The sequence below is a fragment of the Apostichopus japonicus genome, chromosome 12, assembly GCF_037975245.1.
Source record: "Apostichopus japonicus isolate 1M-3 chromosome 12, ASM3797524v1, whole genome shotgun sequence".
Lineage (NCBI taxonomy): Eukaryota > Metazoa > Echinodermata > Holothuroidea > Aspidochirotida > Stichopodidae > Apostichopus > Apostichopus japonicus.
In genome coordinates, this window is record NC_092572.1 from 3,638,717 (window position 1) to 3,657,530 (window position 18,814).

Here is an 18,814-nt window from a genome sequence, read left to right on the forward strand (position 1 = left end):
GACAGTACGCAAAGTTTCAATAATGCTCCATCTGTCAGTTGTTTGTGTTTTCTTCCTGTTATTTGCATTTTTAAAGTAGGTGTTATTAAAGTGCAAAGTGCAATCAAACGTGATGCTTGGCTTCTTGAAAGCTCAAACACGATATCGCATTCCTTTTTATTGTTAAACATTTATCTTCCTTTTTCTAATTTTCCATGCAGCAAATATACATTAACAAAAGGAAACAATAACACAAACAAAATTCTGTAGATAGAACAATGCACTTGTCTTTGATAATTCTTATGAACATTTCTGATTTGCTAGAATTAAATATTAATATTAATTAATGAAATGAAATGAATATTATGTTAGCGAAGGATATGTTTTCGTTTGTTTATGATAGTATTTTCAGAACGCCATCAATAGAATATATATATGCGAAGAAACTGTGTTCATTTGTTCTTGATAGCATTTTCAGAACGACCACACTTTCAGAGGCACCATTCTTTAAAAACTCGAGAATACTTTCGTTGGTAATAATATTACAAATTAATTGCCTGAAAAGATTATATTTGTTAAAAATGTTAACATATATTAAAAATATTCATTGTGATGAACGAGATCATTGAGAATAATTATAATTTTGTTACTTCTAGTTTGTTACTAATGATTTACTAAAGTTAAGATTGAAAGATCACCTCTTTCGGAATAATAGCAGAGCGCATACATATCTTACCACAGCACAGAGACAGCTTTATTACGTGTGAATAACGATTTGTTATTTGCTGCTGACTATGGAGATGAAGCAGTTTTGGAATGCTGGATTATTCTGCAGCATTTGATACAATTAATCATTACCTTTTTTTGACGGCCTTGTAAACAGATATGGTATTGCAGACACGGTACGAAATTGGTTCAAACATATATGACTCATAGATCTCAAGTTGTAAACGAGGGGGATGCCACAAGGCTCTGTTATCAGCCCGTTTACGTTCATCATGTACACTTCTCTTCTGGAGGACATTATTCAAAGTCATGGTACGATGCTGATGATACGCAATTTACACTCTCATGAGACACGATAAACTATTGCTATGCTTTCATAATCGGAATCCTGTGTCAGAGATATCAAATATTGGTCTATTACAAATGATATGAAATTGAACGATGACAACACCGAAATTATTCACCTATCATCTCGCTTCAGATGGGTACCACCTGTTTCATATGTCATTATCGGTAACGTTCTTATTGAATATGAATATAGGGGTCATATTTGATAACAACCTAAAGATGGATTCGCTTGTAAATAACATTTGCCATGCAGCACTTTATGCTCTTTATAAAAGCGGTAAATTTGTAGTTTCCTCGACGGACGAACAACTGAGAGTCTTGTTCATGCATTCATCTCCTCTCGATTAGATAACTGTATCAGTTTGCTGTTTGGTCTACCAGATCATCAATTGAGCAAATTAAAACGCATTCAGAAATCTGCTGCCAGATTGGTCTCACAGTCTGGTCGTGTCTCTAACATCACACCGACCTTAATTGGATCCCTGCCAAACTGCGCATTGACTTCAAAGTTATCATGTTAACTTTTAAGTGTATTTATGGCATCGCTCCTCGTTATTTGAGTTGTGCAAAACTACACTCCAGCGCGCCGTCTAAGGTCTAGTACAAAATCACACCCGGTATCCACAAAGCCATACGGCCAACGTTCCTTTCAATGTGCTTCGGCTTTTTTTTTAATAGTCACCCAGAGCATGTCAAATGTGCTCAGTATGTTAATAACTTCATATGTTTTCACGGTTGTAGTGTATTTCATTTTGTGTAAAAGTAAGTTGGCCTGACGTTTCGATCCTAGCAGGATCTTCTTCAGAGGCTAAATGACAAGTTACAGTAACAGAGGGGACAAAAACACGCACAGAATACAGACAGGTTAATGAGCACGGTGAACACAATGAGATGGATGAAAGGGGATTATAAGTAGAAAGCAACAGGAGAAGAGGAGAGGAAGGAGATAAACTGTGGAGGGACAAAGAGAGGATTAAAGGCACAGGGTAAGGAATAAACTGGAGAGGGACAAAGACAGAAAGGTGTGAAGAAAAATGGAGGGGAAGAGAGCTGTGAGAGGAAGAGTGAAAGGGGGGGGGGAGGGAGAAAGGGGAGAAGGAGTAGGGAACAGAGGAAAGTTAGTCATGTCCTTCCTGAATGTTCAGCCCATGAGGTTGAATGGTACGAAGGCGTTGCATCCAGAGCCTCTCTCTGCTGATACGTACTAGGTCAGGACGGCTACCTAAGGATTCAATCCCCTGTAGGGACATGTCGTTAATGGTATGGTTGGGAAGGTTAAAATGTTCTCCAACTGGGGTCTCAGTCTTCATGGTGTTGACTGTGGATCTGTGACCATAGAATCGCTTCTTGAGGGTGGTTTTGGTTTCGCCAACATACTGGATGCCGCAAACTCTACAAGAGATCAGATAGATGACATTGGTGGTAGTGCAAGTGATGTGACCCTTAGTCTTGTGTGTGAGTTGCATGCTGTGGCTGGTGATGGAATTGGATTCAACAATGTGGTGGCTGCAGACGATGCATCTCGAAGTACGATCACATTTGAAGGTACCATGCTGAATGGGTGTGGGGTTAGAAGTTAGAGGTGGAACAGCAGCACGTACAAGAAGGTTTATTTCATTTTGTGTACATGTTTGTTTTGTGTACAACACATCAAGACTTTGTTGTGTGTTGCGCTTTATAAGAACTGTGTTATTATTATATTATTATTACGGTCGTCATCGTCATCATCATTATTATTATTATTAAGATTGTACACTTTCATTATTTCATCAGATTTTTTGTAGACACAAGAGTAACAACACAATCTCCGCTATAAAGATACACATTATCTCTGTGTTGTCTAAACTCTATTGCATTTATTAACTACAACCTCACGTTCGTAAATTACTTTTGCTTTTATTTTCCTTATTGATTTTACTCCTAAGAACTCAAGTATAGAGACGATTACCTATTTCCCATTGACGACTTACGCACACTGTAAACCTGTAAAAAGTTGAGGATTACCGCTTTAGACAGTTTTAGGTATATAGGTTATAAATACAATAATATTGGGTTATTAAGGGGGAAGGGGATTCTCCAAAAGAATTTAAGCCGATACTTGTAGCTGGTACATCAATACTGTTCATGTCCCACAACTGTGCATCAGTAACTACTACTTTGTGTTCGTAATAAAGTGTTACAGGTGATACTGTAACAACTACTAAGCTGTTAAATTGCTCCCATGTTTCTCCCTGAAATACTTTGTCATTTTCTCGAAATATTGAGAAATACTACAAAATCGTCTTCTTTTTCTTTGCCGCTTCTGACATTGAAATGCCATTTTCTCATCTAAATCCCCCTAATGGGAACAAACATTTCTCAAATTACAGGAAGGGAAAAAACTCTCCAGAAGTAAGGCTCCTTCTGGCGCGGATCCAGGGTGTGTGGAGATTCACGACAACAATAAAATCCTAAAGGAGTATTAGCATATGGTTTAACCGGATTATAGACCCAATTATCAATCGAATTATAAACCTCATTTATAGTGTAAAGATGCCTCCGACTATTGGTCATCAAAGGGTTTTATTCTGACTGATGGGTGCATAACCCCCTCGCACCGACTTGGCAGTCGTCTTATCGATAGTATATGTATAGCAATTTGACAATTCTGCATAGCATGTTGCGATGCCATACCGGATAACGTATAAACTTTGTTTATTAACTTAAACTTATTAGTTTCAAGACTTATGTTTAGAAAACCCACGATTTGTTCTATGCAACGTTCCTTGAAAACATTATGGAGGGATTAATAATAAAGGAGACCCATTACGTTGGATATTTGTATACTAAGAGGCCATGGTACAACCTACATTATCTTTGTATTTAAGTGTTCTATTACCTTTGCCATAGTTAGCCAGGGCATCCAATGTCACAATTTACACTGCTTCTCCCATTTATGTGTACTGCACAGTTTACAAAACAAATCATATATATGGGGACACACATTTGAAGAGTCAATTTGATGTTATCTATCACAGATTGATGAGTATCAGGTTAAGGTAATTCCAATTATGTAATACATTTTAAACTTGACCGGAGCGATACCAGAGTCGTCAGTCTGTGTCAACGATTTTGACATATGCATTTAGAAAGCAATTATATATTTATGACAAAGTGCTTTCCAAAAATTTTACAATGAACAATTGGCAAATCCAAATCTCAACAAAAATTTCAAGACTCTGTCTAGCTTCTGTTTGCCAATAATTTCAGCTTTGTTACGAACCCAGAATTCATAGTTTTAGCCGAGACACAAAATATTTAAGCTGCTTGCGTCCGACGGACGGACGGATTTTTTTTTTTTTTTGGAGAAATACTTTGGAGAAGTACACATACTCACATCTCACAACAATATAAAACATAACAAAGGACATTATTTTTGAATGAGCATCGTTCTTTCTTTTCCTTGAAATGCACAACTTCTTTACAAAAGTACCAACATGTCTTCTATGATCCAAAAATTGTGATGCTTCAATACCGAGCTGGTAACTTTGGATTACTGAGATTTTAATGCTAAAATAGTCTATGATGTTAGGCCATTAGGCCTTGTCACAAGTTTCGACGACAACGCTCATGGTTCTACTTTCACATAATATCTGAATCATTGTTTCGATCACAAATGTCATGAGTTGGGACAATTTATCGAGAAGCTAACATCTCCGATGCAGAAAAGGATTTTCCATATAGCAATATGTAATTTTCTCCCGTGAGAGTTGTTAAGGTGAACTGTGCATTCATTTACCACTGCCAGTAATTCTTCATTGCAAACTTGCGTAAATTCAGCTAGAATGTTGTTCTTGTGCTACGTTAGTGTGTAAACTGCATCACACATCTTCTAAAGTAGCTATTGAAGCGGGAGTGTTTAATTGACATTGCGTCAATAGTCATTTATATATTGTAATACAAAAGGGGTCGGAACTAGCCGGGATTGGGTTCACTTGCCTGTAGTAGACGGAAAAGTAAAAACGAGCTAAAATTGCCTAAAAAGATGATCAATAGGTTTTATAAGTCTTTTAAATAGCAACAGAAAGGCGGTATTCAAAACAAAAACACCGTGGAGACCCTGAAATTGCTTTCAGAAATCCACACAACGAGTGTTTCCTGTTAGAATGTTATTAGCTTAGTGTGATATGTTAAGATTAAGTATTGTTTTCTAACTCAAATTGCCGTCGTATAACTGTGCCTTACTGACGGATCGTGCTTCTTTCACTTTCAGAACCATTGTTATTTACATTAAATTTTACGTTAAATTCATATAGAAAGTAAAATATCTATAATAATAGTCAAGTCTCGAATAATATTAAGAACAATGAATTTCAGTTTGCTTAACAGGTAAGACACTGTCATTTGCTTCCTGGAGGCAGCTATTGCGTTTTTGACAAACAGTTATATTCAGCGTCAAGATTTGTCTTCAGTTCAACCAGCACAATTTTGCGAGAATCATACAACCTATTTATGGACGTAGAAACTTATTTAATACCGCCTTACACAAGATGGTTGCTATTCGCTTTCATAGTTTCTTTGTCAGGTAAGTGTCCAATTGTTACAATTATCGAACCAGATGAAATATAGAAGCACATCGTATTCAGTTAATTATAATTCAGATCACATATTTCCATTTCAGTTCAAACAATCAAGTATGTCACGGTTATCGCCTCTTTTAAACAATATGGTATCGAGTAAATTAAATATATTGACAGGAAATACTTTCCTGCTTTATATTTGATAAACAAGTTGTCACTTATACGCCTAATGATTGTGTTCAAGTTCAGCCGATACTTATAGCTGGAACAGCATCCAGTGTGCATCAGTACTGACAGCTGTGTGTTTGTAACAACGTAACATGTGTGCACAGGTGGCACTGTAACAACTGCAAATTGTTAACTTGTTCCCATGTAAGCCCAAAAACTGCGCGACTGGACAAGGAGTCTATGAAGTGAAAAAGTACGGTACCGTTTGATTCCAGTTAACACCTATCTTTATATTACGCCAATTTGTCATGACGAGAACGAAGAAAAGCCATATTCGGGTATATCCATGGGCATATTTATAGCACATATCGACTAGATACGACTTCAGTTTAGAATCGCGTATTCATGGACTCGCACTAAATGATCGATACAGCAACTACTGCTCATGTCCCACAACCAAGCATCAGTAATTACTACTTTTTGTTCGTAACACGGTAAATTGTGCAAAAGGACAGTAGTCACTGACAAGCTATAAGTATCGGGTGTCAATTTCATGATGTGTGCTTTTTAAAGTAAAAACCAACAAGTTAAACATTTCAACGCTCAGGAAGTGAGCGATGAGGCACAAAGTGCCAGTCAGCCAATATTATTTTGGAATACTCCTCTCTCGTTGTGAAACTTAACATGCAAAAGATACTTAATATTACGAAGGGTTCTCAGTTATTGCTCCAATCGCTTAGTTGTTTTGCAAACAAATAATCGTTTCAAATCAAGGTTAGTTCGTTATTTACATTCTTTCAATCTTCAGTATCCTATTTCTGTATTTATACCTCAAGCAAAAGTAAATGCTTGTTCTAATTAACAGTTTCTCTGAACGAAAGCACGGAAGTTCTTACACAGTTTGGTACCATTGGAAAAATAGAACTAAACTTCGACAAACGTGGACATGTGCCAATCGTCACGTGGACTTTACCGCACTCAACAACCTTTCAACATGATTTACAAGTCAATAACGTAGTTAAGACGACTGAAGACTACACGTCTACTGTTTCGGAAGACGGCATGTTTGCTGCACTGGAGATTTACAATGTCAACTTTCTTGATGCTGGTACATATATCTGTCGCATGGATTTTTCGGACGAAGGAAGATCTTCAGAAAGATCCATTCAAGTTTCAGTTGTCGGTGAGACCCAAACAGTTCATAGATTAAAATTTCTCTGTGTAATGTAAAAGTCGATAGACTCTGTTAAGTAGTTTCCATTTTAAACTCGTTTAATCAATGTTCAACGGTTTTAGTCCCTTTTGCTCCCGCAGCTTTTCCATCCGTGTCAATGAGAAATGATGCCACAGAAAATGAGACAATTACAGCTGCATGTTGTGTAAAGGTATCCCTTACAGTAGAAGACAATATCATGTGGAATCTCAATCAAAGTGGATCGCTGCTAATTTTGAAAGAAGGAAAGACTAACTCCGCAGAGGAAGTTATTAAAAACATGTGTAGTGAGATTACCTTTGAAGTACATCGCAGCTATCATCGTCAATTGTTAAGGTGTTCGTTGCGTAAAGAGATGACTGTCTACACGGAAGTGAAAATGGACGTCCAATGTAAGTAATAAAACATTGAATAATTGTTCAAAGCCATGCTGATGATGTTGTTAAAACTGAATATGAGTTTTAAATATTTGTGATATCAGATGCATAAGAAGATATAGGCCTATAAATGCACTAAAATTGCTACAGTCCTATTGAGTTTTTAAAGAATGTTGTAAGACGCACTGCGTAATATTTATGAGGAAATTTTTAATTTAATTAAATAATGTTTATAACTGGCTAAGTTTGCATTGTGGTACTGGATCTGTCTTTTTTTAAACCATATCATTGATTCCAACCGGGTTCGCTGATTGTTATATTCACTTCCATGGATTCTGAGCTGATTAAGCTAAGATATAACATAGCAAATATATCGGTTGTTTAGTTTACTTATTTATTCTATAAGTTAGATCTAGCTTCAATCGTATACGCAAATAAAGGCTAACATAACCTGTTTTTTATTATGGACTCTGCCTGAACAATTATTCCATAAAACAACTCTTATAATAAGCAATGTTTATTACGTTATTTTTGCATTATGTAACTGAGATCGATTTTTTTTAACAAATCATTGATTCCAAAAGAAGTCGGTGATTTCTAAAATTGTTCAATTGTTTGCAACTTAGATCCAGCTTCAATCAGATACGCAGAGAATGGCCTACGTCATCTATCTGTTCACCAGTTTGCCAACGTATGCTGCATTTCTGACGGTAACCCTAGACCAAGTGTAGAATTACAATGGCTGTCAAGAGAGGGAGAGTGGAAATTCCTTTCCAACGTTGCAGAGTATATTTATCACAGAGAACCATTCATTTATTGGACGTTCATGATACACGTGGCTGTAAGACAACCTCTACAAGTCAGATGATTCGCTATCAACAAGATTCCTCCCGCTGCAACAACACAAGTATTGACTCTTGTAGCTAAATGTAAGTCTTCAGCTATGAACAAGTAACTAAATAAACGGAAGAATTTATTACCATTCAAATAGAACAGTATCAGATGGTTTTGTCTTCATAGTAACAAACCTATATTTAGAATTTGTTCTAAACAGTTCCACAACTGCTACGAATTTACCGGCTGGTCAAGGTTTCGTTATGAACAAAAAGGACAAGATACCTTCTAAAAGATGCGCTGTCAATTTCCCTAAAGAAAACTAATGGCACCGTTTAACATTTGCAGCAAAGCACAAATGAAATGTATTCATGTTTACTGTTTTGTAACAGATCCAGTTTGTGTACGTATGCTGAGCCTCTCAACTACGGTCCCCGAAGGAAGTGACATAATTATTGAATGTCAGTCTGACGGATATCCTCCCCCTGATACAATGTTAGTAATGCTCTCGAACATGAATGGAACTGAGTGGGCACACCTTTCCATCAAAGCCAAGATGAGCAACAAAAGCATTACTACTTGGAAGTTTGAGCTGAATAGTCTAGCAATGAACGATTCTGGGGAATACCAGTGTGTGGCTAATAATTCAGAAGGATATGAGTCAAGTAAGACGATTGAAATAAATGGTAAGTTCGCAACAGTGTGTTTAGTAAAGTTTGCGTTAGGCCGGCAGTTTCACTGAAGCTCAAATCATTTCTGAAATAGTTCAAAATACGGCATACTAGATTTCGTTCTTTAATTATTCTGTGAAAGTTAATGTTTCACCGTTATCGCCTTAAAAGACGTGAACGAGACTTTCAATCATTATATTGAATCAATGCTCACGGTCTTCATATTTACAGATGGTCTGTATATAGTTTGAGTGTTTTCAATATTTGATCCATTATTGATTCCAATAATACGTAAATTCACTGCCTCTACTCTACCAAAGACAGAACTTGCAACATGACAGTCAGCAGCATTTTCTGTTTGTTTCTTTTGTAGTGACATCTAGGGTATTTTTACAACGAGAATTGTTAGCAATCGTCATTTCAGCAGCTCTTGCTTTCATTATTCTGTTGGCTTTGCTAATAAAAATGTTAACAAGTAAGTAGAACATAATAATTGTTTAATTTTAGGCTAAATATGAGACACAATTGTACAATGGAGCATTGGGAAACAAGGTGAACTCTTTTAGTTTCTAAGGAGAGCCTAAAATCGATATTGTCATGATACATTAAATTTTCCAAAGAACGAGGCTATTAAAAGCTTTTACTAATGTATTAACCTTTGTTATGATAAAAGTAAGAGTAAGTTTCGTAAGAGTAACACAAATTGCTGCTTAATGTATACATTTACTACAAATAGATGCTTCTTAACAACAGCTGCTATCCAATGGAGGTAGTGGTTACTCTTAGGCACTGCTTTAAAGGAAACTGTGATTTAACTGTTAGTAGTATGGTATGTTATCGATACAGTCTAAACGTAATTTTCAACTCAAAAGCACTGTTTATTATCTTTTCAGACAGAAATGATATAAGTTGCGTGTTGTCTTCCGAAAGTAAAAGGTATATATTCAAGTATACAACATTTTATGCGTTAGATAACGTTAGCAAAATATAACTCTTATTATTGTTTTTTTTATATCAAGTATGTAGACATATGCACCAGTATCAGAAATTAATTGACAACATTTATGATTCTTTAGTTTTATGTTGAAGAGCAGTACAAATATCTATATTAAATGAATATAGATGGCCGACAATCTTATTTTTTTACGAAGTGGAACTACAATCGCCATTTAGGCACAACCATTACAATGTTGCTTTTACAGCGCAGAATCTGCGCAGAATGTCGAATGCTTTTGTATCGTGTAAGGTGAAACGGCCACTTGCAACGTAATCGGTAAACCACTTCACTTTCTACACATTCTTCTTGAGAGAAAAGGCTTCATGATAGATTCGATAGCCATTTTTTTTTTTAATCATGAGCATTGTTGGAGGCTTATTAACCTTTCCTCATGTACTTTTAGGAGATACATGTTTTGGACAGAACTACTTATTAACTGCAATCTTCGACAACAACAATATGTTCCTTATTTAACATCACTGTTATGGTTGTTGAAAAACTTAGTGTTGGACTGACATTTTCTTTGTAACTTACTTGTTTAATTAAAGAAAATTATGACAAAGCGAAAGAAAATTTCGCGATATTCTCAGCAGTGCGGTTTCTTTTTCAGTTTACTTTCTTGAAAACATTGTTTACGGTGCTAACTTCATGAAATGTACACATCCTGGTTGAAAGTGTTACTGCATTACTTCTATTTGAGATTGCATTGGTATCTATAGAACAAACGCAGTTCTAAATGTCAATAGTTTACCAATTTAAAAGTCACTGCAGACATATTAAAAAACAACAATCCGACATCTTACAATTTCTACAAGGCCTAGTTAAAGAGTTTCTCAGGTTGAGAGAACTTTCTACATTAACATCACTGTCCATATTGGACTTCAATAAACAAGATTAAGCTGTAAGGCTTTCCAAAGCAAGAGATTCGTATCTACATTTGTATATTATCAAACATGAGGTTTTTTCTTCTTCTAAACTACTAAGCAATAAATTCTTTGTACCTACTCATTTTGCATTCCTTTAACATACATATTTGAATTGTCATTTGGTTAACTTTGCATTTTTTTTTTAAATATCGAAAAATTTCCTCGCATAGCAAACTTATAAAGGAATGGTCATGATGAAATTAAAACAGGATATACATTTTTTTTACATGCTTTAGATTTGAGAAAGACGAGAGCAACAATGATAATGCCAAGAACGAGTCTCAGAGACAAACAGGTGTGTACGATGACAATTACCGTGCAGGTATCCACTGCAGATATATTTTGAAATAGTAATATAAATATACCACAGCCTTATATATTAACCGTTTTATGAAGCAACTTTCATGTTTGAAATTTTATTATATTCATTTAACTAATGTTAGAAGTTTTATTTCAGTTATCCGAACAATAGAATTATTACCAGCGGCGTAGCCAAGTTTCTGGTGTTAGTGGGGGAGGGGTTGGCCAAATTTTCTGTCCCTATATGCAGGCACATAGCTGTGGATCGCCGTCCTGGTGGAGAGGTATAAATGAAATAATGAAATACTTTGTTGTTCGAAAAATGGTTCTATCATTTCCATATTTTTAAACTAAATTCGTGTACTATAGTTTTCATTTCTTGGTACAAAACCTTTACCAATTTTTAGGGGAAAACGACAAAAGGATTTTCGCGCGTGCGCGGTCGAAAACCATCAGGTTATATCAATATTGCAATATATATATATATATATATATATATATATATATATATATATATATATATATATATATATATATGAAAACAAATAAATGGCCACTCGGAGAGACACTGCAACCGCCCGCATAGCGGACATATTTTGTATGTGACTGCTTACTACATTGGTCCCCCAGCCCCTCCCCATCATCGGCCCAATCCCCTAGGTTCGAGTACATTTTATCATGTTTTGCTACCTTTGATTTTCCACCGTAGCTCATCGCATCCCCAACAAATTATGTGGTGGGCACTCTGCCCACTGCCCCCCTCCCCACCCTACCCAGCCCACCCCTCTCGCTACACCACTAAATATTACTTCCTTACTCAATGAGCACTTGGGCAAACTTGATAAGATATTTTCGTTTTCTTTTGTTTTGTCTTCATATCTCCTGATACAGAAACATTTATTGCTATCATTATTCATTTGCTTATATTTATTCTGCTCGTTGCTCTTTCTCCCGTGGACTCTACAGACACCCAGCTGTGTGCAACTACTTATTCTAGATATAAATAGTAATTCTATTCATTATTACTTTGGAATGTAAGATTTATCAAACAAAAGTGTGCTTTCATACTCTATTGAAAGTTTTAGTAATATGACTGTGCACTATGTCAAATACCAGAGATGAGATGTAGTGTTTGTTCCTATAGCTTACCAAATTTTACATTCAAGAATTACCATTAGCCATTTGTATATAATAGAATGTCTTTAATGCATTGGAAATAATAGGCTTTACATAAAACAGAAGCATATTTCTTTTACAAATATGAGATTATGCGGTGACCCTGCACATTTACCATTAGCTTAACATTATGTTAATCATCATATTCTAAGAATGTAATATGCGTAGTATTAACAAACGTTAGTAACGTATTCATGAAAGACGAGCCTTTCAGTGAATGTTGCTTCCTTTCTCACTTTTGATAGTTCCAGCTGTGAGGACGATGAGGAGTGGGAAGATGAACCCGGTCCCTACGTCGATTATGTCGACGATTACACGCCTATGAAACAATACCATGTTCTAAATCTGGAGTAGCAACATTTGAACCAACTTCGCTCATTGAAATCCTTTATTTTGCATATGCTGTAACACATACTATACCGTCTATATCATAACATGCTTCAAAGCACTATTACTGAGAGTTAAAACAGTTCCTAAACTTTATCTGATAGGAAAATGATATCCATCATACCCATTCTGTCAGCAAACGTGTTTTGAAACATTACATGAAAAAGGAACATTGTATACATAAGTGTCTCAACTTGTGATCACAAAGATATAACAGGAATGAATAGGGATTAATACAAATAAAATCGGATATCAAATATATGTGCATCGATGTTAATATCCTGTAGTTTGTGTTCGTTCTTCCTGTAATGTGCATTTTCATAGTAAGTGATATTATTGTCATTACAATCAAACTTGATGCTTGGTTTCCTGAAAGCCCCAAAACAATATCACATTTTATCTTCATTTTACCTTCCGTTTTCTAAATTCCCATTCAACAAATATACATTAACTAAAGGAAACAGCACGTTAATATTATATGTGCATATAGATAATGCACTTGTCTTTGAACATTCTAATTAATCTCTGTTACTTCCTAGAACTTGATATTATAATTAATGAAATGGAAATTATATATGCAAAGGAACAGTGTTCGTTTGTTCATGAAAGCATTTCAGAACACCATCATTTTCAGAGTTACCATTCTTTAAGTCGAGAATATTTGGTCGGTGAAAAGTTAACAAATCAATCTTTTGTTGGAAATTTTAAGATATTTTTCAAAAAATTCATTGTTATGATCGAGATCATTGAGAACACTTTCAATGTTGTAACTCCTCGTTTGTTACTAATGATTTACTATAGTAAAGATTGTACTCGTTCCTTAAGAATATGATATGTTTTGTAGAGGCAGAGAGTACCAACACAAACTCCATTATAAATATAAACACTTTGGTCTCTGTATTTTCTATAGTCTGTTGTATTTATGAACTGATACCTCACTTTAATTATCTTAATTTTGCTTTATTTTAAATATTGAATTGTCTTCCTAAGAATGTAAGTGTAGAAGCAACATCACATTCACGACTTACACACTGCAAACCTGTAAAAATTGAAAATAACCGTTTAAGACAGTTCTGGGTTTATAAATATTTATAAATATATGTTAGCTATATAGGGGTATTCTCCTGAATAATGTTAGAACATGCAACGATGACCCAAATCAGATGGTGGAAATGTCTACTATTTATGTCAATATTTCTTATATTCTCTAAAACATTTCTCGAAATAATTTTTGTTTTACGTTCTCGTCTTATATTTCTTTACCACTTCTGACTTTGAAGTGCCATTTTTTAACCTAGATCCTCGAATGAGATCAAAATTGTCTCAAATAGCAGGGACGAGGAAACCTTTCAGATGTAAGCCCTTCTGGTGTGGATCCAGGGTAATGTGGAGCTTCACACAAAACTCCTAAAGGAGTATTAGAATTTGGTTATGACCTAATTATAGAGCAAATTTATAGTATAAAAATACCTCGGACTAATGGGTTTTTATTCTGTGTAAAAGTTATTTGGCCTGACGTTTCGATCCTAGCAGCATCTCCTTCAGATGATGAATGGCAAGTAACAGAACCAGAAGGAACTAATACACGTACAGAATCCAGACAGGTTAATGAGCAGGGTAAACACAAATTATATAGATAGATGTAATAGGTAAGTAGACAAGGGATGAAGAGAAGAAGAAACCAACAGGGGAAGAGGAGAGGTAGGACCCTACTACACCCATTTAGAATGATACCTTCAAATGTGATCGCATTTCGAGATGCATCGTCTGCAACCACCACATTGCTGAATCCAAGAAGCGGTTCTATGGTCACTGATCCACAGTCAACACCATGAAGACTGAGACCCCGGTTCGAGAACACCTTAACGTTCCCAACTATACCATAAGTGGCATGTCTCTACAGGAGATTGAACTCTTAGATAGCCGTCCTGACCTAGTACGAATCAGCAGACAGGGAGACCGTAGATGCAATGCCTTCGCACCATTCAACCACATGGGCTCAGCATTCAGGAAGGAGATGACTAACCTTTCTTCTGCTTCCCCCTCCCCCCCCCCCTTCGCCTCGAATTGTTTCCCTCTTTCACCCCTCTTCTCGTATCTCTCTTCTCCAAGCTTTTCTGTCTCTGTCCCTCTTTAGTTTATTCCCTACCCTTCATCCTCTCCCACCTCTCGTCCTCCCGATGTTGGTTTTTTCTTCTCTCCATCCCTTGTCTACTAATCCTCTTACATATATCTCTTTGTTCACCAGACAAAGTGAAATTAAACTCAAAAGAAAATTTGATTGTTCTTTTTTTCACTTCGTTGCTCATCTATCTATCTCTCTCTTTTTCTCTTTCATTTTTTCTCAGTCTTTTACAAGATGGGTTCTGCCTTATACTTATTTCTCACTCTACATTTATCTCTGAAGAACAATTTACAACTGACCACTGTCTCTAGAAAAACACTATTCTGTAACTCAAAACAATACATGCTAATTTTACATGACAAAAACAGAATGGTTGGGCAAATAATAGATTGCATTTTGAAAGCATTAGCCTATTACATAACATAGCAGGTGCATTTTACCCCCCCCCCCCGCGTTGTCAAATAAACTACAGCTGCATATGCATCACTTGACACTCACAAAACACATGCATTCTTTGGTCTGCGTTACCCTTTGGGCACAAGCATCTTCCAATCTCAGTTTTGTCTAAATTTTCCAACCACCTTTCCGATTTCAGATTCTAGACCCACTACTATAGGTTCATCCCAATCAAGTCCTTTTCCCCATTTTTTTGCATTAAAATCTTAGCTACTACTATGATAGGCTCAATAATTCCAAGAGGGTCAAACACTGATGATAGCTTGCTTAAAACAATTCGCTTGGTTAAGGTTTCAACATTACTAAACACTACTGGCTTCTTAAATTGACATTTGTCTGACTCTGCATGCCAAGTCAATCCTAAGGTCTTTTTTGACGGCTACTCATGTCTAGTTATATCAACTGACTTAGCCCTATGTTCCGCTTCCAAGAGTGTCTTTGAGTTTGATATCCATTTCATGGGTTTCATGCCCGCTTGGCCCCACAGAGCAACCAACTGGGTATACAATTACTGCCCTACTTGCTCATCAACAACTCAATCTAATGAATCATCCATATAAGTAGATTTGAGAACTGTCTGTGCTGCTAATGGGAATTGATCCTTATGTATCTGAGCATTCTTGTGCGAAACCTTAAGTGCAAAGAAAGGTGATGCTTTATTTCCAAACACAACCCTACAATACTCATATATTTCAGGTTTCTTTGAAGAATCTAAATCCCTCCATCCCTTGTCTACTAATCCCCTTACATCTATATGTTTGTGTTCACAATGCTCATTAACCTGTCTGTATTCTGCGTGTATTTGTCCCTTCTGTAACTGTTACTTGTCATTTAGCCTTTAAAGAAGATCCTGCTAGGTTCGAAACGTCAGCCAACTTCCTTTCACACATTCTCTTACACAGGCTGTTGTTTGACCTTTGACATTAAGAACCAGATCCTCCCAATATCACACTTTACAGTACTTTACTGTACAATGTAAACAGTAAAATTTCATAAATAATAAATAAATAAATAAATATATATATATATATATATATATATAATATGTATAATATATCTATCTACATATATATCTATATATAAATATAAATATATATATATATATGTATATCTATATATATCTATATCTATATATATATATATATATATATATTTATATTTATATATATGTCCATGAGGAAGCACATGTGAAGAGTGATTATGATGCAATCTATCACTTGTTAAACACATTGATGAGTATCAGGGTGTGGAAATTCAAAAATTATAACCGCATTATGTTTTACACTTTGAACCTAATCAAAACGATATCAGTCTAGGTCAACGTTTTTGGCATTGCATTGGAAAACAACCAAGACTGTTTCCTGACTATGTTAACCAATAATTCCAGCATTGTTAGGAACGCAGGACACAATGTTTTAGCCAGGGAAACGAAATCGCTAAACTGCTTGCGTCCGACGGACGGATTTTTGTGCTGTTGTAGTTAAGAAACTAAGCCCCAAGTACACACACTTATAACTAGGAGAATGCAAAACATGACAGAACACATGATTATTGATGAACATCTTTCTTACCACTCTTTTCAAAATCCACAAGTTGATATGTTGCAATACAGAGCTGGTAACATTTGGATTACTGACATTTTCATGCTAAAAGTAGCCTATGGTCCTTTTCCAAATTTCCTGTGATTTGATTTGCTAATAATCCCTTACCCATTGTCTGCAGACATTATTGCATCTACAGAGTTTGTTCTTAAAGAACAACTACCTGTAATGTTACTTCAACTGTGTACAGACAGCAAAGTTTATGGTATCTGCAATCATATATGTGCACTCAAATATCATAACGTTAGGCGTTGTCAACAGTAGCACTAAGTGTGTTTCCGTATTAGCGTGCCAAACTGACAGATCGTGCGTCTTTCACTTTCACAAATATTGTTAACACAATAATAAACTATAAAAAATCAATAATAATCATATACAAAGTATACACTTAGTATACTAAACTCAAGTTATATATTAACTACAATAAATCTCAGATTTCTTCACGGAAATGAAACTGTTATTTGCTTCCTGGAGGCAGATATTGCGATTTTTTATAACAGTTTTATTCAGCTACAAGATTTGTTTTCAATCTAACCAACGAAAACTGCAAGAATCCTAGAACCTACTTATGGACGCGAAAACCTTTTTAATACAACTACGTTACACAAGATGGTGTTTATTCGCTTTCATAGTTTCGTTATCAGGTATGTATCAACTATAGAAACAAATGCATGAATCGCCATTATAGATATAATCAGACAATTCAATTCAAATATTTTCATCATATTTCAATCAACAAAAGATTGTCATGATTATCGCTTTCAAAATATAATGGTATTGAACAATTTAGATTGACAGACGGGAAATAATTTCCTGCTTTATATTTTATAAAATGCCAAATTTGTTGTCAGTGATACACCTGATGATTATGTTCACGTTCACGATGTGTGCTATTTAAAGTAATTACTATTAAGTTTAAAGCTTAAACACTCAAAATGTGAGCGATGGATCATAAATTGTCAGCAAAATTCATGTTTTAATACTAATATCTCGTTGTGACACTAAACATTCAAAAGGCACATAATACAAGCAAGGGTTCTTCATGTATTGCTCCAATTGCTCAGTTATACTGAAAACAAATAATCTTTTAAAATAACGTTATTTCTTTAGCCAATTTTCTTTTTATCTTTAGTGTCCTATTTCTGGAGTAATATCTCAAGCAAAAGAAAATGTTTTTATTTAAAGTTGCAGTATCACTGAAAGAAAGCACGGAAATTCTGACACAATTTGGTACCGTTGGGAAAATAGAACTAAACTTCGACACGAGTGGACACGTGCCATTCGTCACTTGGACGATGCCGCAATCAACAACCATTGAACATGATTTGCAAGTCGATAACGTAGTTAAGACGACTGAAGACTACAAGTCTACTGTGGCGGGAAACGGCGTGTTTGCTGCACTGGAGATTCACAATGTCAACTTTCTTGATGCTGGTACATATACCTGTCATATGGACTTTTCGGACACAGGAAGATCGTCAGAAAGATCCATTCAAGTTTCAGTTATTGGTGAGGACCGAAGATTTCATAAACTATTACTATGCAGTGTAGAACGCAATATAATTTATTTAGTACTTTTCCACTTTAAACTAGATTAATCAATGTTCAATATAAACTCCACCTTTCTTTTTTAACAAATAACGTTCTTAGTACCTTCTGTTCCCACAGGTTTTCCATCCTTGTTAATGGAAAATGGTGCCACAGAAAATGAGACAATTTCAGCTACATGTTGTGTAAATGTATCCCTTACAGTAGAAGACAACATCATGTGGAATCTCAATCAAAGTGGGTCGCTGCTAATTTTGAAAGAAGTGAACACTAACTCCGCAGAGGAATTTCTTAAAAACACGTGTAGTAAGATTACCTTTGAAGTGCATCGCCGCCATCATCGTCAGCTGTTAAGGTGTTCGTTGCGTAAAGAGATGAATGTCTTCTCGGAAGTGGCAATGGACGTCCAATGTTAGTAAAACA

General features: G+C 35.6%; 2 protein-coding genes across 4 annotated transcripts in view; both read left to right on the top strand.

The window, feature by feature from the left end:
- Positions 1 to 14,862, top strand: part of LOC139977156 (neural cell adhesion molecule 1-A-like) — a 61,013-nt gene extending 46,151 nt beyond the window's left edge. The window contains exons 7-9 of the mRNA XM_071986315.1: positions 11,035 to 11,093; positions 12,065 to 12,104; positions 12,520 to 14,862. Of these exons, the coding sequence (XP_071842416.1) occupies positions 11,035 to 11,093; positions 12,065 to 12,104; positions 12,520 to 12,628 (208 nt within the window). The 3' untranslated portion in view covers positions 12,629 to 14,862. The remainder of the gene's footprint in view (positions 1 to 11,034; positions 11,094 to 12,064; positions 12,105 to 12,519) is intronic.
- Positions 14,863 to 17,304: 2,442 nt separating this feature from the next.
- LOC139977157 (uncharacterized) overlaps positions 17,305 to 18,814 on the top strand; it is a 43,355-nt gene continuing 41,845 nt past the window's right edge. For 2 of the 3 annotated variants that reach the window (XM_071986324.1, XM_071986323.1), the window contains exons 1-3: positions 17,336 to 17,487; positions 18,029 to 18,352; positions 18,512 to 18,802. In XM_071986324.1, coding sequence (XP_071842425.1) covers positions 17,412 to 17,487; positions 18,029 to 18,352; positions 18,512 to 18,802 — 691 coding nt within the window. In that variant the 5' untranslated portion in view covers positions 17,336 to 17,411. Of the gene's footprint in view, positions 17,488 to 18,028; positions 18,353 to 18,511; positions 18,803 to 18,814 lie in introns of all 3 variants that reach the window. The other variant, XM_071986316.1, reaches the window with a different exon arrangement.